The 20,466-nt window shown below is 43.9% G+C and overlaps 2 protein-coding genes across 4 annotated transcripts in view; both read right to left on the reverse strand.

Moving 5' to 3' along the window:
• Window positions 1-1,323: 1,323 nt before the first annotated feature.
• Window positions 1,324-10,062, reverse strand: LOC105927997 (ras-related protein Rab-18). 2 transcript variants are annotated; one of them, XM_021317787.2, is made up of 8 exons: window positions 9,838-10,062; window positions 8,597-8,649; window positions 8,379-8,434; window positions 5,471-5,532; window positions 5,214-5,286; window positions 4,006-4,124; window positions 3,743-3,809; window positions 1,324-2,678 (listed from the first exon to the last, which is right to left on the reverse strand). In XM_021317787.2, the coding sequence occupies exons 2-8, from the start codon at window positions 8,626-8,628 to the stop codon at window positions 2,509-2,511; spliced, it is 579 nt and encodes a 192-aa protein (XP_021173462.2). In that variant the 5' UTR covers window positions 8,629-8,649; window positions 9,838-10,062; the 3' UTR covers window positions 1,324-2,508. The 2 variants fall into 2 exon arrangements, with proteins under 2 accessions (XP_021173462.2, XP_012720505.1); XM_012865051.2 differs by lacking the exon at window positions 8,597-8,649 and having other exon boundaries at window positions 9,838-10,061.
• Window positions 10,063-12,763: 2,701 nt separating this feature from the next.
• itgb1a (integrin, beta 1a) overlaps window positions 12,764-20,466 on the reverse strand; it is a 38,202-nt gene continuing 30,499 nt past the window's right edge. Inside the window, exons 13-17 of one of the 2 annotated variants that reach the window (XM_021317773.2) lie at window positions 19,371-19,593; window positions 18,390-18,625; window positions 18,143-18,309; window positions 15,674-15,751; window positions 12,764-13,885 (exon numbers count right to left, since the gene is read on the reverse strand). In XM_021317773.2, the coding sequence (XP_021173448.2) occupies window positions 15,674-15,751; window positions 18,143-18,309; window positions 18,390-18,625; window positions 19,371-19,593 (704 nt within the window). In that variant the 3' untranslated portion in view covers window positions 12,764-13,885. The remainder of the gene's footprint in view (window positions 13,886-15,673; window positions 15,752-18,142; window positions 18,310-18,389; window positions 18,626-19,370; window positions 19,594-20,466) is intronic. The other variant, XM_012865050.3, reaches the window with a different exon arrangement.

Here is a 20,466-nt window from a genome sequence, read left to right on the forward strand (position 1 = left end):
GTCCTTATCTGGTCGCTCTAGCGTGCTGGCGTACTTATCCATTCGCGATACGATAATACGTGTACGACAACTAGAGATAAGGAAGTGTGGCACCCAATATGGCGGACCGGAAGTTGGCCAGTGACGTCAGTGAAAACCCCCTATTACAGAAAAGTTGAGGAGCCAACATTAAAGAAATTTTGTTTTAAAACGTTGTAAAATAGCTTCTTCGATAGGCCTGAATCAGGTTGGAAGAGGAAGGTCAAGCTTTACATGGACGATTTATTCAGGTTCAAAGTTTAAATGTTTTTATCTTCCTTCTTTATGTAATGTGTAATCACTCAATTATTTATTATTAGGTGTCTTTTCTGGTTTAGCTTTAAATTTGAATCATTACTAGTAATATAATTGAAATAACAAAAGAATTAGTAGATGCAAGAACTGCCGACATCCAGGATTCATTTCCATGCTGACCTCTGGTCTCCCTAACACCGACACACGTCCACACTGGGCCGATGTTTCTGGGTGCGTTTTCAAAGCTGCTGATTAACTGAAGCTTCTCTCTAAGACATGAGGCCATGGCTGCTGCAGCGTATCTTTATTCTGAAACCTGTCAGAGCAGGCAGTCCGTGCAGGCTTTCAGGAAACCGTCTTGCTGCAGGTCGGCTCACAGATTATTGACTCGGGCTTATCTTTGGACAGCTGCTCAGACTGCCAGAGCTGCGGTTATTGGCCCAGAACGACGCACATCCCCGTCCAAGCAGTGGCAGGGGGAGCTCGGGGTTTCCTGAGAAGCTGAAATGATTCAGACGGATTAGAGTCTGGGCTCTGACGGCTCTTTGGACGCCCTCTAAACGCTCGTCTTTACTCCGAGGACGGAGGAATGCAGATCAAAACCCAGCACCCAACGGCGACATTTCCAACACAGCAACCATGTCGGCGCAGCCGTTTCTCTGACTGCCGACAGTTTATTATGAAGTCTTAAAGTCTTTCTCACATAGCGGACAAAAGTTTGATTTCCCCATAAAGCTCTCCATCATTCTGTCACATTCCAACCATGAGCTTCTAACTATGTCATTGGGATTTTAGACCCCAAAAGGAAGGAAAATATGGCTTTCTGTTTTGTTTGCTTAGATAAGAGTGGAGTGTTTCTGCATTTATCGTCCTTTAAAGTCCAGTGCAACCGACTCCATGAGAAACCATAGAAATAAAAATTAATAAATAAATAAACTGTTGCTTCCGCTTTAAAAGCAGCCTGATGTAATGGGACAAAACCTGCCAATGTTGGCGCAGCATGGCTGCAGAAATGAAGCATTCTTTTCATTACCATACGCACGCAACATATTCACTTCAAAAAAGGAACTTTATTAAGTTTAATACACTGGGTGGGTCGAAGTAAGATATGTGTACATTCAGCTTTACAAATTCATACACCAATTACCCCATTAGAGTCCTAAAATGTACAATTTACAAGGTTTTACATGGTTCACCGAGTTTCTCCCCACAAAAATGATACAAAAAAAAAAAAAAAAGAAGCTTACTTTGATAAGTACATTAAAATCTAATTCCTTTCTGTTTAGCTCGTCTAAATCCAAACAGCCATGTAATGTAATATGTTAATATAAGTTAAAATCTTTATAATAAAAGGGTCCGTGAGGACATTTCCCAGGACGAACACAGAGAATGGCACACATGCAGACAGAAACAGGCTTTTAAAAAAACAAAGTTACATGTGGGAGGACGCGCGCAGACGGAAGAGGACACCAGAACTCTGTTTCGCCTTCCATTAAAGCAGCTCGCTGGAAAAAGGCGTGCAGTTTTATTCCATTCCTTCCCCGTCGTCGCCCAGCGGAAGGCCGACGTGCGCCAGCCTCTTTGATTCATGCGCTCATGGAGAAAAAAAAAAAAAAAAGAAAGCAACGCTTTGCAGTCCAGGTCAGTAAAAAAACAACAAAAAAACAATAAAACACAGAAATACAGCGAGGCAGCGGTGACATGGACGCCAGCGCGACCCGCTTCTATCAGCCTCTCCGTAATGCACCGTGTCGATGGAGTCTGGGTGAGGAGGGACGGGAGGAAGAGGAGCGGTGCGGGGAAGAGGGCCCGGCGTCGTTATTGATGCGCCTGCTAAGGCGACAAGCTTTCAGGACAGAAACGGCATGCTGGGAACAGAGAAACCACGGTCAGGCGTTCCCCTTTGGATCACACAGACAAACTTTGGCTTCCACAGATAACGGTTCATACTCAGAACAAGGTCCTAAATCTAAAACGAACCAAAAAAAAAAAAAAAAAAAAAAAAAAAAACAGCAAAAAAAAAAGAAAAAATACTGAATTTCATTCTAAATGGAGTAATTTGCTTTCTAGCGCATCATCGTTTAGACAAATTGTGCAAAGTTTGTGTCAGAGTGGGGACGGTCAGTCGTTTCAGCAGCCTGAGGAGGGCGCTCTGCTCAGGGCGACACCCGGTGGAGGAGGGGCGGGGGCAGGGGGGGGTGCGGGCGCCGTTAACGTGTCATGTGTGTGCGTGCTTTAAAGCAGGGAGCAGTAGCCGCCGCAGCTTCCTCCGCCGGCGTCTTCGTCCGTGAGCTGCACCGCTCTGCCGTGGCCCTCGCTCTGCCACAGGCCCGGCGTCTGGATGATCTTCTCCACCAGCTCCTCGAACGCGCACTGGACCCCGTCCTTCGTCTTTGCGCTTGCCTCTGGGAGGAGAGGAGAGGGGGGGTAGAAGGAGACAGACTGCATGAACACAAAGGCAAGAGAACCGCTGAAGGTGTGGCGCAGGAAGGCCAATAGGCGACATCCTGAGGTCATGCGCTAAAACTGGACGTGAGGAGGTCGTTTGCGGTCGCTGCCTACGAGCTTTACTCACCATGAGGCCAAAATCTTTGTACATTCTACTTTGCAAGGTGCCTCAAACTGAGACGGACAGGAACCAAGAGGCTTTTGGGTATTTCCTGGAATTTTTAAACCCCGTTTAGATCTGGACTTTGACTAGGCCAGTTTTCCACATAAATATGCTTTAATCTAAAACAGTCGATTGTAGCTCTTGTAGCTGAAATGTCCCTGTTGAGTTGTGGACCAGCGCAGCTCCTCCAGAGAAACCACGCGTATCTTAGCTGCTTCTGCTTCTCCCTGCGTAACTCGTCAGTGTAGGCGGGCGGCCTTATCCTGGGAGGTCGGTGGTCGTGCCATGCTCTTCCCGTGCTCAGATGATGAATGACCAGAGCTCTGTGAACTTAGATGTTTTAAACATCTCCACAACCTTCTTCCTGACCCATCTGCTGAGTTCCTCGGTCTTCATGACGCTGTTTGTTCTCTAAGAACGCCTTCACCGACCAGCCGCCTTTCTACTGAGGTTAAAATACAAACAGGGGCCTTCTGAAGCTAACTGGAAATTAAACTATTTAGGGGCATCAGAGTGAAAGGGACCGAAACAAAAGCATGCCGCACTTTTCAGATTCTTTTATGATAATGGTTTCCTTTGACTCCTTAACTATGCACTGCTAGTCTTGATTCATCACGTAGAATATCAATGTAATCCATGAAAGTTTAGGGCTGTAATGTTACCCAGTTTAGGGGCATGAAAACATTTGCAAGGACTTACTGAGAAGATCAATCATAATTAATAGAGCTACTTGAAAACAAGTGACTTTAAGTCTTTTTTTAAATAAAAAAAGGGGACACGTCATGCAAAATTACATTGTGTGGTGTGATGGGCGTCTCTAGGAGTTCAGAAAACGACAATGTTGTCCTCCTGACTTACCGATGAAAAGCATGGAATGTTTTCTTGCGAACTTCAGCCCTTCGGCCCGGTCGACCTCGTGGTTCTCCTAAAACAGAAAGCAGGTTTTAGCTCATCTGAGGTCTGTTGAATAGAGGATGGCTATAGAGAAACAACGGGAAAACAGTACAGAGATCCAGCCAAGACCAAATGTACCGAAGCTGGAAAGTGGATTTTAAATAACACAAAGTGAAGTTAGGCCTGAGTGCGGATACGAACATGGCGCGGTCCTGAGCAGGCCTCACCTTATCGATCTTGTTCCCTACGAGCATCTTGACCAGGTCGTTCCTGGTGCAGTAGGTCTCCAGCTCGTTGAGCCAGTTGTCTAGCTTCGTGAAGGTCTCCCGTCTCATCACGTCGTACACTGCAGACAATCAGAGACACGGCTCAGACTCACGTCTTCCACCGACGACCCAACACCTCGTCTACAGAAGCATTTCATACACCGTTTGAGTCTGCAGGGTGCCACCTTCAGAACCTGCAGCGGCCCTCTGTAGTCTACACACCCCTGGTAGAAATGCAGGCTTTAGGGAAACACCAGTCACCTTTTCCACCCTTAAAATCACATTCATCCCATTCCATCTAACTGAAAAACAAAAATATATAGAAGTGGAAAAGGTGCACACTTGCAAATGGCACCTTTCTTGGCAGGCTTTTAATACTCAATAGTGCATTAGCTTAATGTGGGGTTTTGTATATTTTATTGACTGTAAGGCTATATATGCTGTGGTCCAGTCCTTCGCTTTTAAAGGTGCTGTATAAATACAGTTGGACTGGACTGGGGTTGTTCTGCCTCTAACTTTCCTTCTGGCCGGATTAAAGCTTCTGTTTTCTACTTGGCCGCCTGCGTATGATCTTTGACACGGCCTCCGGTTTTCCTCCGGTGGACGTAATTATTTTTAAGTGCCGTTCTGAGCCAGAAGCAAAAAAAGAGAAAGAAGCAAAAAAGCCGAGGAGGCTTCGCTTTCCTCATCACTGTTGTGGCCAAAGGTTCAGACCGTAACATGTTCTCTCAGGGGGTCCGGGGAGAACTTAGCCAGGTCTGGCTGTGGTTTTTGTCTTTCAGCTCCATTCCTTTGTTCAGACAGATGGAGAGTAACGGAGAGCGGTGCCACATGTACAACACGTCCAGTACTTTACCAGAACATCCTGCAGCTCCCCGGGCTGTGGTCAGCCCCTATGACCCGTTTCTGTCCCATGGTTTATGTCACGATTGTCCCAGATTTTTATGCAACAGACGTCAAAAAGCGCCTCAAACGTGCAGCAGGCGTGTGCAAACTTTGAGAACCAGAGAAGCAAAAGCCGACTTTATATATTTATATATAGGTAAAGGGAAGTCTGGGTAAACTTAGGCTTGTAAAGTACCTAACAGAGGTATTGCTCTTTCCTGGCAAAGTAAAAAAAAATAAAAAAAATGAAGCTCCTGGGTTTGTTTGACGACAGATTTACTCACCCAGGATGACTCCCTGGGCGCCACGGTAGTAACTGGGTGTCAGGGTCCGAAAGCGCTCCTGTCCGGCCGTGTCCTGAGAAACAACAGAACCCTTCAAGCTGAGCACAGGCAAGCCATTCCTGACACACAGGCGCCATCTTGTGGCAACGTGAAGGAACAGCAGCCACACAAACCGGTTGTTCGCAGTGAAAACAGAAACCGGTGGCCGCGTGAAGAACCCCCCCGTGTGACCCAAACGGGGGGCCATCTGAACTCACCCAGATTGCCAGCTTGGCTTTGTTGCCATCCACAGATATGGTCTTCACCTTGAAGTCGACGCCTAGACGACAGAAACACAATGGGTCAGACCTCCGCCACCACCCCTCCTCCTCAGTCTGAGCATGATGACTCGCACAGGTTCGATCCGTCGCTGCCAAGAATATTAAATCCGGCAGACAGCGCGTAATTACTGATGACGACTTGTCAAAACATACAGGGCCACAAACTAACTCTGAACTCCCGCCGAACCCCGGCCCGCGTCTCTCAGATGAATGATGCTGCGACTGCGCCGCCAGATGCGCCGCCATGGGACAAGTGTGGGTTTCAGGGCCGCGGCGGAGAGAGAACAATGGCGGCCTTCTCTGTAAACGCTCGGGGGGGAAAACAAACGGCGGCCACCTGTGAAAAGGCTCGGCTCTCCGCGCGCCGCACTTTCACGTGAACATAGCCGCTGCCCTTTCTCACGGGGACGGAGGGGAGGGAGGAAGTCGCCCCGCCGCTTGTGTTGGTCCCGTGCCTCCGAGCACGCGGCGGGTAGAGTGTGGACAACATTTCTAGAGGAGGAGGGCTTTTCCAGCCGTGAACCTTTCCTCACATCAGAACCACCATGTGTTTTATATAGATGCTTATCCGTTAGGCCAACATAACGTGGCGCAAAACTGTGAGGTGAAAGGAGAAGGGAAATACATGGTTTTCCAATTCTTTTAAAAAAAATTCATTAGAAATAGATTTTAAAATGTAAAGAGCACTTTTATTTTAATGTTCTGCTGCCATATGAACAAAAGTGTTGTAACATTTGTAGCACTTATTTTATACTGGATATTTTCAACCCATCTATTGAATTTAGTGCACTAGTTGATCTTTTCTTCATAAGAGAACAGCAAGCACTGCAGCCAAAATATGGCCTTTTTTGACCTGCTGTATATTAGCCAGTCCCTAAGCTTGATGTATCATGAAACTGTTGACCTTTTGGGTTTTGATTTTATTATTACAATTAAATAATAATAATAATAATAATAATAATAATAATAATAATAATAATGTTATGTTCAGTGTTTTTTCGCTAATCCACCTCTTATATATTTCAATCCTTATGTAATTTTGTCTGTGTTGTGTGCACCTGCCTGTTGCTTTAATCCTATAAATTTCCCCGTCGTGGGATAAAAAAAGGATTAGCTAATGTTATCTTATCTTAAATAACACTTTTTAATATATGTACTGGGTTCTTTCAAGGTCTTAATTACATGTTATGTGTGGGCTCCAGTAACATCCATCCATCCATCCATCCATCCATCCATCCACTGATCTACCTGGATGTTCCATGGAGGACTGAAACGCCTCAGTCAGAGACGTCTGTCGGGGCAATGAGAGAAGTTTCGTCTCCTCTCTCCGTTTCTGGGGCTCGACGTTTTCATGTTTTTTCACGTGCTTAGAGAAATTTGTTGTGTTTCCACTGAAATGAACCGGCTTTTTACAAAACATACAGCTTGATTTCATTTACGGTATTAAAATAAAGCCAAACGGTGCTACTTCCTCTGTTCATGTTTTTTCGCTGCTGCGGTCTCTCTCAGCTGTTTCTTTGTTAAGTTTGTGTGAGAGCTGAGTGGGCGGGCCAGGCTGAGCCTGCGTGCTGATTGGCTGGCGCCGCTGAGCCATGTACGAGAGGGGAGGGGGAGTGGGAGAGTGCTGCCTGCTGACTGACACTGACTGAAAGCATGTGAGCAACATGCGTTAATGCGCGATAAAATAAATATCGCCGTTAATAGTGTAATGAATTAACGCGAAATTAACGCGTTAACTTGCCCAGCCCTAATACACACATATATATATATATATATATATATATATATATATATATATATATATATATATATATATATATATATATATATATATATATATATATATATATATACATACATACATACATACATACATACAGAGTGAGAGAGAGAGATAGATATTTTTATTTTTTTTGTATATCTGGAGCGTGTAACGAAAATAATTTCCCTGTGGGATTTATTAAAGTTTTTCTGATTCTAAATTGTTTAAAGACATGGATGGCAATGATGGTGATTAAAAAAAATCTCTTATTATTCTGGCATTCAGCAAAGAGGAATCCTTTTGAACTGATCTAATGTCAGACTGCAGGAAAAAATGTTATCAGTCTTTTCCTACATTGTATGTTACTCATTGGTTTCAGCTGTGCGTACAGGACTCTTATTTTGGTGTAAGAAAGGAAGTAGTTGGCTTGAAACCGCCCTGATGACAAAGCCGACTGCCACTAGCCGTCCTTCTGTTAGAAGCGTTGCTCTTAAATTGGTTATCTGGCTGCATTTTGGATACCTAGTTTTAAAATAAACACTCCCGCAGTCAGCGCCGGGTGAAGCAGCCACTTTATGGAAATGTTAGGACTTAGAAATGATCTCAGAGCAACGCATCAACCGGACTAGCGATCCGCCCGTCTCAGTTTGACGTGGATTTTTTCCCCAAACTACATCAATGAGAAATTTCCGGTTTTTACTCGAGACATGAGCAAAGGACAAAGCGATGCGAGCAGGGCCACGTGTCTGTGAAAACCTGTGAGCTAGAGGGAATAAATCCTGACTGAGGACAAAACAGCAAAAACCAAATAAAAGGAGCACAACATGTTGGCCTGTAGGTGACAAACAAACTACGCCTAAAGCAAGTTGGACTGTGAAAACCAAGATACAAAATACAAATTCAGTTCTCATCTTGATTCTCTGAACCCAGTATCGGGTGCCGTCTCCTGGCTGGTGTTCACCATTAGAGCCCTTTAATAACCTTTCTTTGCTCTAAATGAAAACCCTGTCATGGGTTCTGGGAGCTGTAGCACCGCGGGCCAGAAGGCAACACACCCAGAGTGTGTGAGCTGTCAGGACTCACCTATTGTAGCCGACTGCTCCGGGTCAAACGTGTCATCTGTGAATCTGAGGAGGAGGCTGTTGATGGGAAGACAGGAAGAAGGAGGTCAGCTTTCATTGCATGAATCAGCTCCAAATCCATCTGAGCTTCTTTCCCCCCCCCCCCCCCCCCCCCACTATGATTCTGCCATGCTCAAATAACCACCATTTACATCGGCATCTTTGTCTCTTTCTGATTACCTCGCCCCTTTGCTTGCATCAGAGCCCAGCATGTACTCCAGATGATGTCACTGCTACACACAGGAGGGCAAAGGTCATTTCCCAACAGTGACTAATCCAGTTCAAGGTCCTTCGTCACGTAGCTGATGAAGTAGTTTGCAAGTGAATTGCAAGCGTTTTGTGTTACATCACTCCTACGGCTCAAAGTCTTTATCAGCCGTAACGTGGGGCTACCCCAGAGTAACCAGACATTGGCGTGACGTATTTGTCTCGCCCAATGAAGGGCAACACGCACATTTGATAAGAAACTACTACAAAATGTATAAAAAAAATAATAATTCTAGTTCGTTGCTTCAGTCAACGAATCAAAAAGAGTAATTGTTTACTGTAATAAACTCTTTATTACACCAGTTTAGCTGCAGTAGGCCTAATTATGGCTTTTTGAGTAAAAGCAATCAGACCTTGTTTTGTTCACCTTAAGGAAGGAATACCATCCTGAAAGTTGAACAATGGGACTGGGCTGTGCCTCAGAGAGAGAGGGGGGGTGGGGGTATCCCATGACCCAGAGAGGACTCCGGCATCTGATCGGGATGCTGTCCCTCCGAAGGGGGTCTTCAGTCGGACCCCTCTGGTCTGGACGGCGTGTGAGAAAACAGGGATGAGTGGGTCTCCTTCCTGAACCCGCTTCCTCTTTGACTCGGCCTCGGATAACCGGAGGCGACGGATGGATGGGTCCCCTGCTTGGGCATTAATCCTTGTAGGACAACATTGTTAGCTAAATATTTACCCTTACAGGCAGCATCCCTGAAGAACGGCTCATGACACGAATGGGTCTGGGTGACACGCTGCACTGAAAAGCAAACATGTGATGGTTGGTAGCCAGGGCTGCTCGTCAGGTTACATTTATAACGAGCAGCAAAGCAACGCCAGCCGAGCGTGCACCGGGCAGACAGCCCGTCCGGATTGCAACATCTTCATGAGGGAACAAAGATGAGCTCACGCAGCAGCTAGCTGCTGCTAGCTAGCCAAGCAGCAGCGCCCACCAGACTTCCGCGACTCTTTTTTAGTTTTTTTTAGCCCTGACAGTTCAGCTATCCGTCTTAGAAATCATCACAACCCACTCTGGGAAAAGTCCGTCCCTGTTAAACGCATCCCCGCTGCCCTGCTCCTGACATTTAGACGCCTTCCCCCAGACGGACGCTAGCATGCTAACGTTAGCCATCCTCCCAGCCACTCCTGACCACAACAACGCTTCTTCTTACCTGGACTTCCCAACGCCGCTCTCACCGATGATCAAAATCTTCAGCGTCGTTAAGACGTCGTCTTCCATCTCCTTCAATGCGGGGTTCTTATTTGTTTCTTTTGAATCTCTTTATATCCCAAAAAAAACAGAGAGAAGTTGGCTCCTAGTTACAGCTAGCAGCACAGATGGTTTGACAAGACGTCTCACTCACACCAACCACATCCGGCGTGACTTGTCGGTACTTCCGGTTGTGTCACAACCCAGCACGATACACTGACCTATATTATACACTGGAGTGCTAATCGCCCGAGTCGCTTTGATATATATATATATATATATATATATATATATATATATATATATATATATATATATATATATATATATATATAACATAAATATAATAAAAGACAATATAGAAAAACTAATATTTACATATATGCATACATATATACATATACACATACTACACATACACACACACACATATATATATATATATATATATATATATATATATATATATATATATATATATATATATATATATATATATATATATATTTAATATGAATAACATGTAAAATATTTTAGCACCTAATTTACTAGTAGTTGATAGTGTTAGTACATCCACTGACTGTAGAATTACTTATAAAACGTTTTCACACAGCCAGAAAACTGCTTGTTGTTGCAACCAAATTCTGTGGGATTCTGTGAGAGTAGGGAGTAGCAACATGGCGGCCAGTGACTTCAGTTTTTCGGCAAAATCAGCACTCTAGTGTATTATATAGCTCAGTGTCACGATAGAAGTGACACAGTCTCATGGAAAAGAAACAGTTCTGTCTTGATCCAGAGGCTTTATCAGTCCGAGCATCATAACGGTGATATGGACTTTACCAGCTTCAACAATTACTTACATCTACTATATGACAACCTTCCACAACCCCCCCCCCCCCAAAAAAAATAAAGACAACAAATACATAGGGGAGTGTTGGCCTAGTGGTTAGAGCAGCGTGCTCGCACTCAGAGAAGGATGCAAGTACCCGGTTCGATCCCCAGTGCCAGCACTCTGGGTCCCTGAGCAAGACCCTTAACCCCAGATTGCTCCCAGGGGGCCGCACAGTGGCAGCCCACTGCTCCCCAAGGGTGATGGGTTAAAAGCAGAGAACACATTTCGTTGTAATGTATGTTTCAATATGTTTCAAAGACAATAAAGATACTATTACTATAGCCTAATTTAGCTTTTTTGGTCAGACTTGGTGGTCTCACAACATCACATAAATGTTACTATGAGATAGACAAAGAAATGGATACAGAAGGTACAATATTCAAATGCTTTTGAAGTAATTATTTTAATAGTGGGGGGCTGTCTAAACTGGCCCTAACGTGACCCTAAGTGAAAAGGGAACACCCTCTCATAACTGATTGCCCCCTCCATTGAAGCCGTCGAGTCATGCAGGTCATAAACTGATCCTGAAAGGTTTTCTGCTAGAGAGCAGAATGTTTGGTTCCATCAATAAAATAGAATAAAATACAATGAATAAATAAAATACAAAAGGTTCCACATCATTATACTACCATCACTATTGTTGTGGTGTTCATTTTCTAAAATGCTGTTAGTTTTAAGCCAGAAACACTTCTGGAAAGCTTCTTCTGATTTATGAGTCCACTGGTTATTAAACTACTGAAGATCATCAACATTTTTATGACCATAGTGAAGCAGGCCTTTATGTTCTTTTCTTTTTGGCAGCAGCGAGGGTTTACCTTGAAGCGCTCCTGTGAAACCTTGAGTTTTAGCCCAGTCTCTTTCTTACTGTTAAATCATAAATGCTAATTTTAACTGCAGTGATTCAAACGTTGTTCTGGGTTTTCATCAACTGCGAGAGTCATATAGATGTCCCCGTGGGAAGAATTAGCTCTGTTCCGTGTTTTATCATTTGTGGATAACGGCTGGCACCACGCTACAGTCCAGAGGCCCTGGACATTTGCATCGTTGGGGTTCACTGTATTTTAAACGCTGACACAAACTGAAACAGTCACTCCTAAAGCCGCCTCGTCTTATCTTAGTTGTGTGCTTCAGGTCACAGCTGAGTTGGAACATGAATCATCACCCTTGACCGACTTCCTCCCTTCACTGTCTGCTGTCATCTTACCCTTTTGTCAGGGGAGTCAAAGTCCATCACAGCAGGGTTTATTCATACGGCTAAAATAGCCCCTTTTAAATAAGATATATATATATATATATATATATATATATATATATATATATATATATATATATATATATATATATACTGTATATTTAGGAGATGATATTTTCTTTGGTATGCATTCATGTTGTTCTGTGAGAGGATGCTTGCCATTTGTTTCTTCATTAACGCCAACTTTATTGATGTAAAGCTCGGAGACGTGGAAACTCTCAGCAGGCTTTGGAGGAGACACGTCCGGCAGCTCGGAGGCCGAGTTGGGTCACTGTATCCGACCAAAACAGAACTAAAAATAAGTGAAATTTTCTTGAAATTAGTGTATTTGTCCTTGATTTGAGCAGGTAAATAATCTTATCTGCCAATGGAATGAGTAATTTTACCCCTAGAATAAGCTAGTTAAATATAATGCACTTGAAATAAGATGATGGAGATGAGTGGTTCCTGTTTTAAGTGCATAAATCTTATTCCATTGGCAGATAATCCTATTTACCGGCTCAAATCAAGGGCAAATACACACATTTCAAGAAATTTTCACTTATTTTTAGTTCTGTTTTTGCAGTGTATACCAGTATATTATGGTGCTACAGTAAACCGGCATTGCATTCATTCATGAAAAACAAATGAAAAAAACGCTCCCCTTTAATGAGGGAAGCGGACGTAACCTGAGCGAATGTATGAACCACAGTGATGCTGTTACACCTTCGAGCTTCTATCACAAACCAGCCACACAGACAAACGTTTTTTTTTTCTTTTTTTTTTTCTTGGTATTTAATAAATATCTCGTGAACAGCACTGGGGGAGAACATGGTAACACAATAAACAAGGCACTTTGAAAGCAATGTTGTAAAAAGGCTTGAGTGTGATCGTTTAGAGGCATCTGGGTGCGAGCACGTTTCTGAGGTTGATCCGCGCGACGTCTTCGGTCATCCAGCGTGAGCGATGTCACAGCTAGCGCAAAAAAAAAGCAAACAGGGATTTGGTGTACTTGACATGAACACATGTAGGACCTGAGGATTAAAGTAAATGCAGAAAAACGTCTGATTAGATTGTCATACTATGAGGAAATCCTTCGATTATTCAGCGCTGCTGTGACTTCATCGTGTTAGCAAGTGGTATGCAATCCCTTAATGAAGGCACGCTGCCTCCACACCACAAATAAAATACTACATGTTTGTCTTTGCCTTGACTCCTTCATTTTAGACCAACGCTCTGTAACAGTGCGGTAAAATCGGGAATCAGATCTAAATTCCAAAGCCACGTTTCCAAGCACCGCATTGCCCGCCGTTTCCCTGCAACCGGCCGACTTACACCGAACGCCGCTCGACACGGTTCACAACGTCTTATTGCGATTGTTCTCTAAATATACACAAACAGAGGTGACACGACGTGCAGCTACAGCTCACAAGTGAGGTGATTAAACAGGAGGGCCGTGGAGAAATTGCGCAAGCGGAGAAGTCTTCATCTACGTCCCAGATCCGTCGGCTCCACATCCCGACACGATCAGTCCTCCAGCAGACAAACAGAGCCAACTTGGCTTTCTGCGTGTATGCAGCCCCCGACGTATGTACACAGACCATATACAGTACATCACAAATACAACACATGGGTATAAATCGTACGTGGTAGTAAAAATAACAGACGCCGTGGCCAAAGTGATACAATGCTATGGTGAAGCGACAAGACAAATGCACACGTTTCCCGCCCCCCTCTGCTCCCGTCGGACGCTGAACCAACGGGAAATAACTACAGCTGTCGGATAGTTGACGTCAGAGTTCAACAAGTTTCACGAGGCCATCATTTGCCTTCGTATTTAGGGTTGACCACGGTCGTGACGGCGCTTTTGTAGATTGGATTTTCACCCTGTGGAGCACACAAAAAAAAACAGCACAGTTAGAATTCAAAAACCTCATCCGAAGTGGACTGAACAAGTACAGCGCCTGGCAAAAAGGTCCGCCCCTCCCCCCCATTGAGTCATTTTACCGCCACAAACATCAAATTGTGGTACTGGGATTTTATGCAGGAGACCAACACAAAGCAGTGAACAACTGAAGAGTGGGAGGTAAAGCGCACACAGTATTCAACCCTTCTGCTAGCCTGGGTGCCATTCCGAACTTAGTCCCGCCCACAACGTTTTAGGTCGGGAAGTTCGGTCTGGCATTGCTCAATAGTAGCGCGAGTATGCTCGCCCAATTTCTGGCGGGCCAATCAAATTGTCAGGGCGGGCTTTATACGATGATGGACAGATGATCAACAGCAACGTAATCAACCACGTCACCAAAGCGCGCTTGGGTTGAATTTGTTTACAACAACGATGGCTGCCGCTGGAGAGTTGAGGTGTGTAGATTCTGCTTTTAGGTCTGTTCTACAAGATATCGACAGGTTCGTGTGTTGAAGGACTCCTTGGATCCTTACATTCTTTTTGCAACACCGGCAAAAATCGTTAACACTCATCTTCTTATGCTAGGCTAACAGTTGAGTTCCGTTGACAACAACTATGCGTCGCTTAACATACGTCACATTGCTCTTATTGGTTGTAGGTCTATCCAATTGAGTGCAGAGGAATTAATTTTTTTCGTGGTTCGTTCGAAACACTCCCCATAATCACAGCTCTATGGAGCAGTATCAGACTCAAATTCTGACTAGAATTGAGTATGACCATGTCAGGCTACCCTTCTGTAGCGCTGGCTGCATGATTTACATGATGGTCCTGCCGGAAGGAGAAACCTCGCCCCAGTCTCGGGTCTTCACAACTCAGCCTTTAACAGCTTTTCACCCAGGATCGGCCGGTCATTACCTCCATCCGTCTTGTGATCAACTCGGACCGGTTTCGCTGTCCATGCAGAATTCAAGCTTTGGATATGCTTTTTATAGCCTAACTTTGTTTTAAACCTATCAATACCTTTACCCATGAACTGTCTGGTAAATTCCCTGCTCTATACAGAACAGCCGGACCGATTCTGCGATTAAATTGCACATCGGTGAACTATTTACTAATCTGGGGCCTTCTTCTTGCAGCAGTTTATAATGTTTTTTATTTTGCGGCATCGAAATAGAAGGAGCTAAACACAAACGGGCACGACTTCACAAAATCGCGTATTCTTCACCTGCCACGTCATTATTATGCACCACTTTGCCTTGGTCCATCAGAGAAAATCTCAATACGATATATGATAAAGTGTGTGGGTTTTAACGTAAAACAATGCAGAAAAGTTCAAGTTCACAGTACTCTCACAAAGGCACTGCAGTTTTTAGTTTCCACACACACAGATTAGTCGTTGTACTTAATCATCGAGCATCCCTTAATGAAAGAATCAGGTATGCAGGTCACACTTTACAAACAGACATGCTCGTGTGCCAGACAGCCAGGTGGGACACATTAGGCCTAAAACTCACCACGCTTCAAACACTTACCACATAAATCTGTAGAATTTCAGAACTCTATTATTCCCAAAAGTGATTATTTTCGCTGAATAGTTTGGTCACACCACGCTCATGCAATTCTGTGCAAGCTGTAAACTGGAGCAGGGATTTGACCCGTTCTACTGTACCGACTATACTGGTACAAAGCAGAGAGAATGAAGGAAGGAAGTGAAGTCAGAGGACACGCAGAGAAACAGAGCATGCAGGAAGAGGAAAGGAAATACGAACTCAAAGGACAGCGCCTTTACGTCCATAGTTTGGGTTCTGGAACTGATTGATTGGACTCTTGTAAATTGGGTTTTCTTGCTACAGGTGGAGAATGAGGACAGGAGAGAGTTCAGTAGGGAAATGAAGAACATCAGAACAGCCAAAAAGAATAAAATAATAGTTTCCAGGGAGAAGAATGAGGTCAAGTGAGAGCAGAGGACAGAGCACAATACATTTGGCCCTGCACCTTACTTAGGGGTGTGAGGTACTGTGGAAGGTCTTTCTGATGCTAGACCTATTTGCTGACTTCTGAACTATTATCAGAGCGGGCTTTATCTTCTCAGATACTAAACCTCTGACACCTACCAAAAGTATTTCTGGATCATAAAGTATGTGTGAGAACGGCCAATGAATAACAGAACATCTTAGTTTAAAACAAAGGAGAGAGGGACGCATCTTTGTACACCGTACTAAAGGCCTTAAAGGAGTTCCATATTAGGTCATCTTAGCCCAGTAGTTCTCGAATGCTTTCTGATGTGCCCCCTTTTGAAGAAGGAAAAATATTCAGCCCCCCCACCCCATCCCAGCCCAACAGAATGGATCAAAAATGTAACTTTTTTGAATCGTTTTCTGTTTTAATGCATTACAGTTGTAAAAGTTGTTATAAAAATACCCAGAATCCATTTTAAAATGTCTAACATATACATGGGTTCATTTATAACATATAACGATTGTTTCTAACAACTGAAATGTTTCAACTTTGTCACACTTTAACTATATAATATTAACAACAATATAAATGGCTTTTAGCCCGACTCGTACCTGCAGTCAACCTTTAATTGGCTATGAACCTCATGTGGCAAAAATAATATAAGGCCATTAACATTAAAGACAAACTTTCGTTACATTAAGTTTTGTACTTTTTTAGAAGTTTAATAATAGTATTCATCAGACTGCTGACCGCAGGTTGCTGTTGTCACATTTAGAGTGATTCAAAAGGCATGTATTTTCTGGACCAAGCAAAAGCAAGGCTGTTATGCCCCCTGCAATACCTTCATAACCCCCCAGGGGGCGCACCCGACTATTTGAGAAGCACTGCCTTAGCCTCATTTTATAAATAACCTCTGGGATTGTTCATTAAGAGTAGAGATCCATTTCAATAAAGATAGCATCATTATGTATTGCTCGGTAATGTCAGTAGTTCAAAACCTGTTTTCTAACTTAGGTTACTGTTAAATGCAGGAAAAACTAAGGTGATGATATTCTGAAGACGGTGGAGTTGTTCTTGTCACTCTTGCAACTCAGACTAAATAACTACTCTTAAAGTTGAAACTTAAACTGCGTATCTTTTTTTATAGAAATAAATCTTGTTTCTCAATCCACTTCAGGAAATAGTTTCTGCTTTCTCCGGATTATGGTGCTCTGCTGCTTTTACCTTTAGATAGTGTCTATATTGCAGCTTAGTTTGGTACCTAACTTTTAACAAAGAAAAAGAAATGCTTTAAAACACGAAGCCTCTGTTGTCTGGATTAATAACTTACTAAATAACCTAAAATTACCCTAACTGGAACCATGGAAGTTTTGGGAACCTTACAGGAACAAAGAGGACTCAGTTAACGTAACTCTAAAGAAACACTATTATTTAGTGTTTCTTTAGAAATTGCTGTATTTTTTGGTTATGGCCAGCTCACTGGAAAGAGAGATTTTGGTCTAAGTAAGACATTTATTCCAGGATAAACAACACTAACACTACTCCAGGACACTGATACTAATAATACATATAGTAAATCAGTAATAATTAGACAGTAAATCCTCCTGTAGAGAGTGGTCAGCATCAAAGAGGCCATCATTTCAGCATCCTAGAAGGGGTCTCCATTCCAGAGACAGTCTCACCCTATTTATCAACGAGTTTCATCCTGACAGATTTTGGGGATTAATAAATCAGTATTTTATTCAGAAAGGACTAATAAATGCTTTTGTCGCATTATGCCTCTCAACCACGACAGAACCCTGCCACTAGATGGCGGAGTACGACTTCCCATGATGCCGAGCAAATTCCTGCTTTGTGTCTTGTTGCTGTTGGCTCCCAATGTGACGCGAGGGAGGACGCGGGGAGGGAAGAGGCCTTAGCCCCTCCCTGGAAAAAGTTTTGTTATGCACAGAGCACATAGCATTCCCAAAAAAGTCCACCCAGACTCCCAACATTTTTCCTTCTTCAGTTGAGCCCTGTTCAAAAGCAACAAACTCAATCCGTCTCTGCAGCTGCCAGACAGCTCAGCGCTGGAGCTGGAGGGCTCATAATGACATAAACATGACTGCAAACCCCATCTGCTGCTAAGAACAACTGACTACCTTCCCCGTGAAGACACGGACCAACAGGGAGGCTGAGCTGCACATGTTTTCCACATTTAAAAACGGACGCTTCAGCCAAACGTCAGCAATGTCGATCCTGTCGCCGTCTTTCAGACGGACGTGCTTCCGGGCACCCACCGTATCCCACTTGGCGTTCATCTTCTCCTTCTCGAACTTGGCAAACTCTCTCCTGTCGTGGATAATCATCAGCAGCTTCCAGATGAGCAGGAGGGCTAAGCCGATCAGAACGATGCCGGCGACCACGCCTGCTACGATCGGGATGATGTCCGGGCCGGTGGGGCATTCTGAAACAAGAGTTTTGATTGGTTAGCGTCTGAAGTTAGCCCTCATCCGCCTCCCGTCCCCGGGTGGTGCGTCTGCTCACCCGGCTCCTCCACCACGTGGACCACCTTTTCCGTGCTGTTAGTGACGGCGTAGGTGTAGTAGAACCAGCAGTCGTTGGCGTCCCTCTCCTTGCAGTGCATGACAGGGTAGGGTTCACTGTTGGGCTGGGGCAGCTTGTCCCTGGTCGGCACTTTGGTTAGAGTGAAGTCGTTGCATTCCTTCTCACACGTTTCTTTCTTCTCGCCAGTGCCAAACGCCCGGCACTCCACGCAATCTCTGCAGACAACCGTGTTCATAATAGTTAAAACATTAAACACTGGAAAAAAGGGAACTAAAAGTAGGACAAATTGTCTTGAAATTAGTGAATTTGTCCTTGATTTGAGCAGGTAAATAAGATTATTTGCCAATGCAATGAGTATTTCGACCCCTAAAATAAGATATTTAGATATACTGCACTTGATATAAGATGATGGAGATGAGTTGTTCCTACTTTAAGAGCAAAGATCTTATTCCATTGCCAGATAATCCTATTTAGCTGCACAAATCAAGGACAAATACACTCATTTCAAGAAGATTTGACTTACTTTTAGCTCCCTTTTTGCAGTTTTCTAGGCCGGTGTTTACATCCTGGAGCCAGTTAATATCTGACACAGCAGTAAAACCTTCAGCTTCCCTCACTATCTCCTGCAGGGCCCTCTTTGGTGAACATTGTAAAGCCAAAATGTTGACAATTTTCACAGGTTTCTTGCTCAAAGATAACATTTTGCGAGGTTATAAAAGGACTTTCTATGGTGGCAACAAACAACGAATCCTGCAAGGCTTTCATTTCGTTGTTTTCCAAAATATTTCTCTGGGAATAGCCGCATATCCTCAAAGCCCCTTGGAGATGTCTTACGTCGCCCTCAACAGGAACGGCAACTGCGTCTCGGCATGTGAAACTTTAGCTAAAATATTAACCTCTGCATAAGCAGGTCCAGCTGTTGATGCCGGTCTGTTTTTCTTCCACCAGGTCGTTTCTTACTTGTATTCGGCGCAGACTCCGGGACAGGTGGGACACGTCTCGCACGTCGCGCCCTGGAACTTGGGGTCGTCGCACTTGCAGGCGCCGCATTCGCACCTTCCTCGGCCGTTGCAGATCTGCTTGTTCTTGGCCAAGCACGTGCTCTCATCCAGGGAACAGTCGCAGGCGGTCCCATTCCAGCCGGGGTCACAGATGCACTTCCTGCACTCGCAGCGTCCGTGCCCTGAGCAACAGAGACGAGCGTGGCTTTAGCCGCTCTGTGCGTTTTCTGAACGTCGCCTCTGATAACCACAACACTCTCATGGCGCAATGCGACGAAAAACAATACTTCTGGTAGAGTCAACCAATTAAGCAATTATCAGAACTTTGCATTTTATTTTTTAATCGAACACCTTTGACCCGCTGGTACTGATTTCAGACCGTTTCCATTTCTTTTTCTCTAGCCTTCCTGCATGAGTTGCCATTATTCGTTCATATTAAGGAGCGGAGGCATCCTGGCAGTTTAAAAAGGAAGTTACAGTGAAACAGGAATTTATTGTTACAAATTATGAAGATATGTTAAAACTAAAACTGCCCTGGGGCCTGTTAGACTTATTATGTGGGGCCCCGGGCCGTATTTCAACAACGGTATCAGTTTAACCCCAAAAATTTATGTTTGAGATCTAAAATGCTTTGGAAATCCCTTTGTGGTTCCTTTCTTTAACATTGACATTATTTGTTTAGATTATGTGACAGAGCATAAAGGTAAAAAAAAACAATCATAAAGCTACGTTTTGACTAACTTTACGATTTTTGACACCTGTTTCAAACAGTTTGCAGCACGGCATTAGTATCCTAATTTCATTAGCAGAAGAGCAAATTACTGATGTAAAACAAATATTTTTAGACAAATTTCAGTTCTTTTTCTGCTACACTTTCAGTCAGGTTTTGCCGTTTCAGGTGTCCATCCCTAGCATGGGAAACCATGACACGGCGGCTTTTCATCTTTCATGGCACAGCAATCGGTTTATTATTCCCCGGTTTGCTTATTCGGTTTTAAGGAGAACGCCACGGATGGACTGAGGCGCCCTCACGTGAACATTAGGCACAAATCAAC

Source organism: Fundulus heteroclitus, chromosome 21 (assembly GCF_011125445.2).
Source record: "Fundulus heteroclitus isolate FHET01 chromosome 21, MU-UCD_Fhet_4.1, whole genome shotgun sequence".
Lineage (NCBI taxonomy): Eukaryota > Metazoa > Chordata > Actinopteri > Cyprinodontiformes > Fundulidae > Fundulus > Fundulus heteroclitus.

Coding starts and splice junctions, on each gene's coding strand:
- LOC105927997 (XM_012865051.2), bottom strand. CDS start 9,905: ATGGAAGACGACGTCTTAACGACGCTGAAGATTTTGATCATCGGTGAG. Junction 5,533..8,378: donor GGAGCAGTCGGCTACAATAG/GTGAGTCCTGAC, acceptor TCTGTCGTCTAG/GCGTCGACTTCAAGGTGAAG. Junction 4,125..5,213: donor CGCCCAGGGAGTCATCCTGG/GTGAGTAAATCT, acceptor GATTGTCTGCAG/TGTACGACGTGATGAGACGG.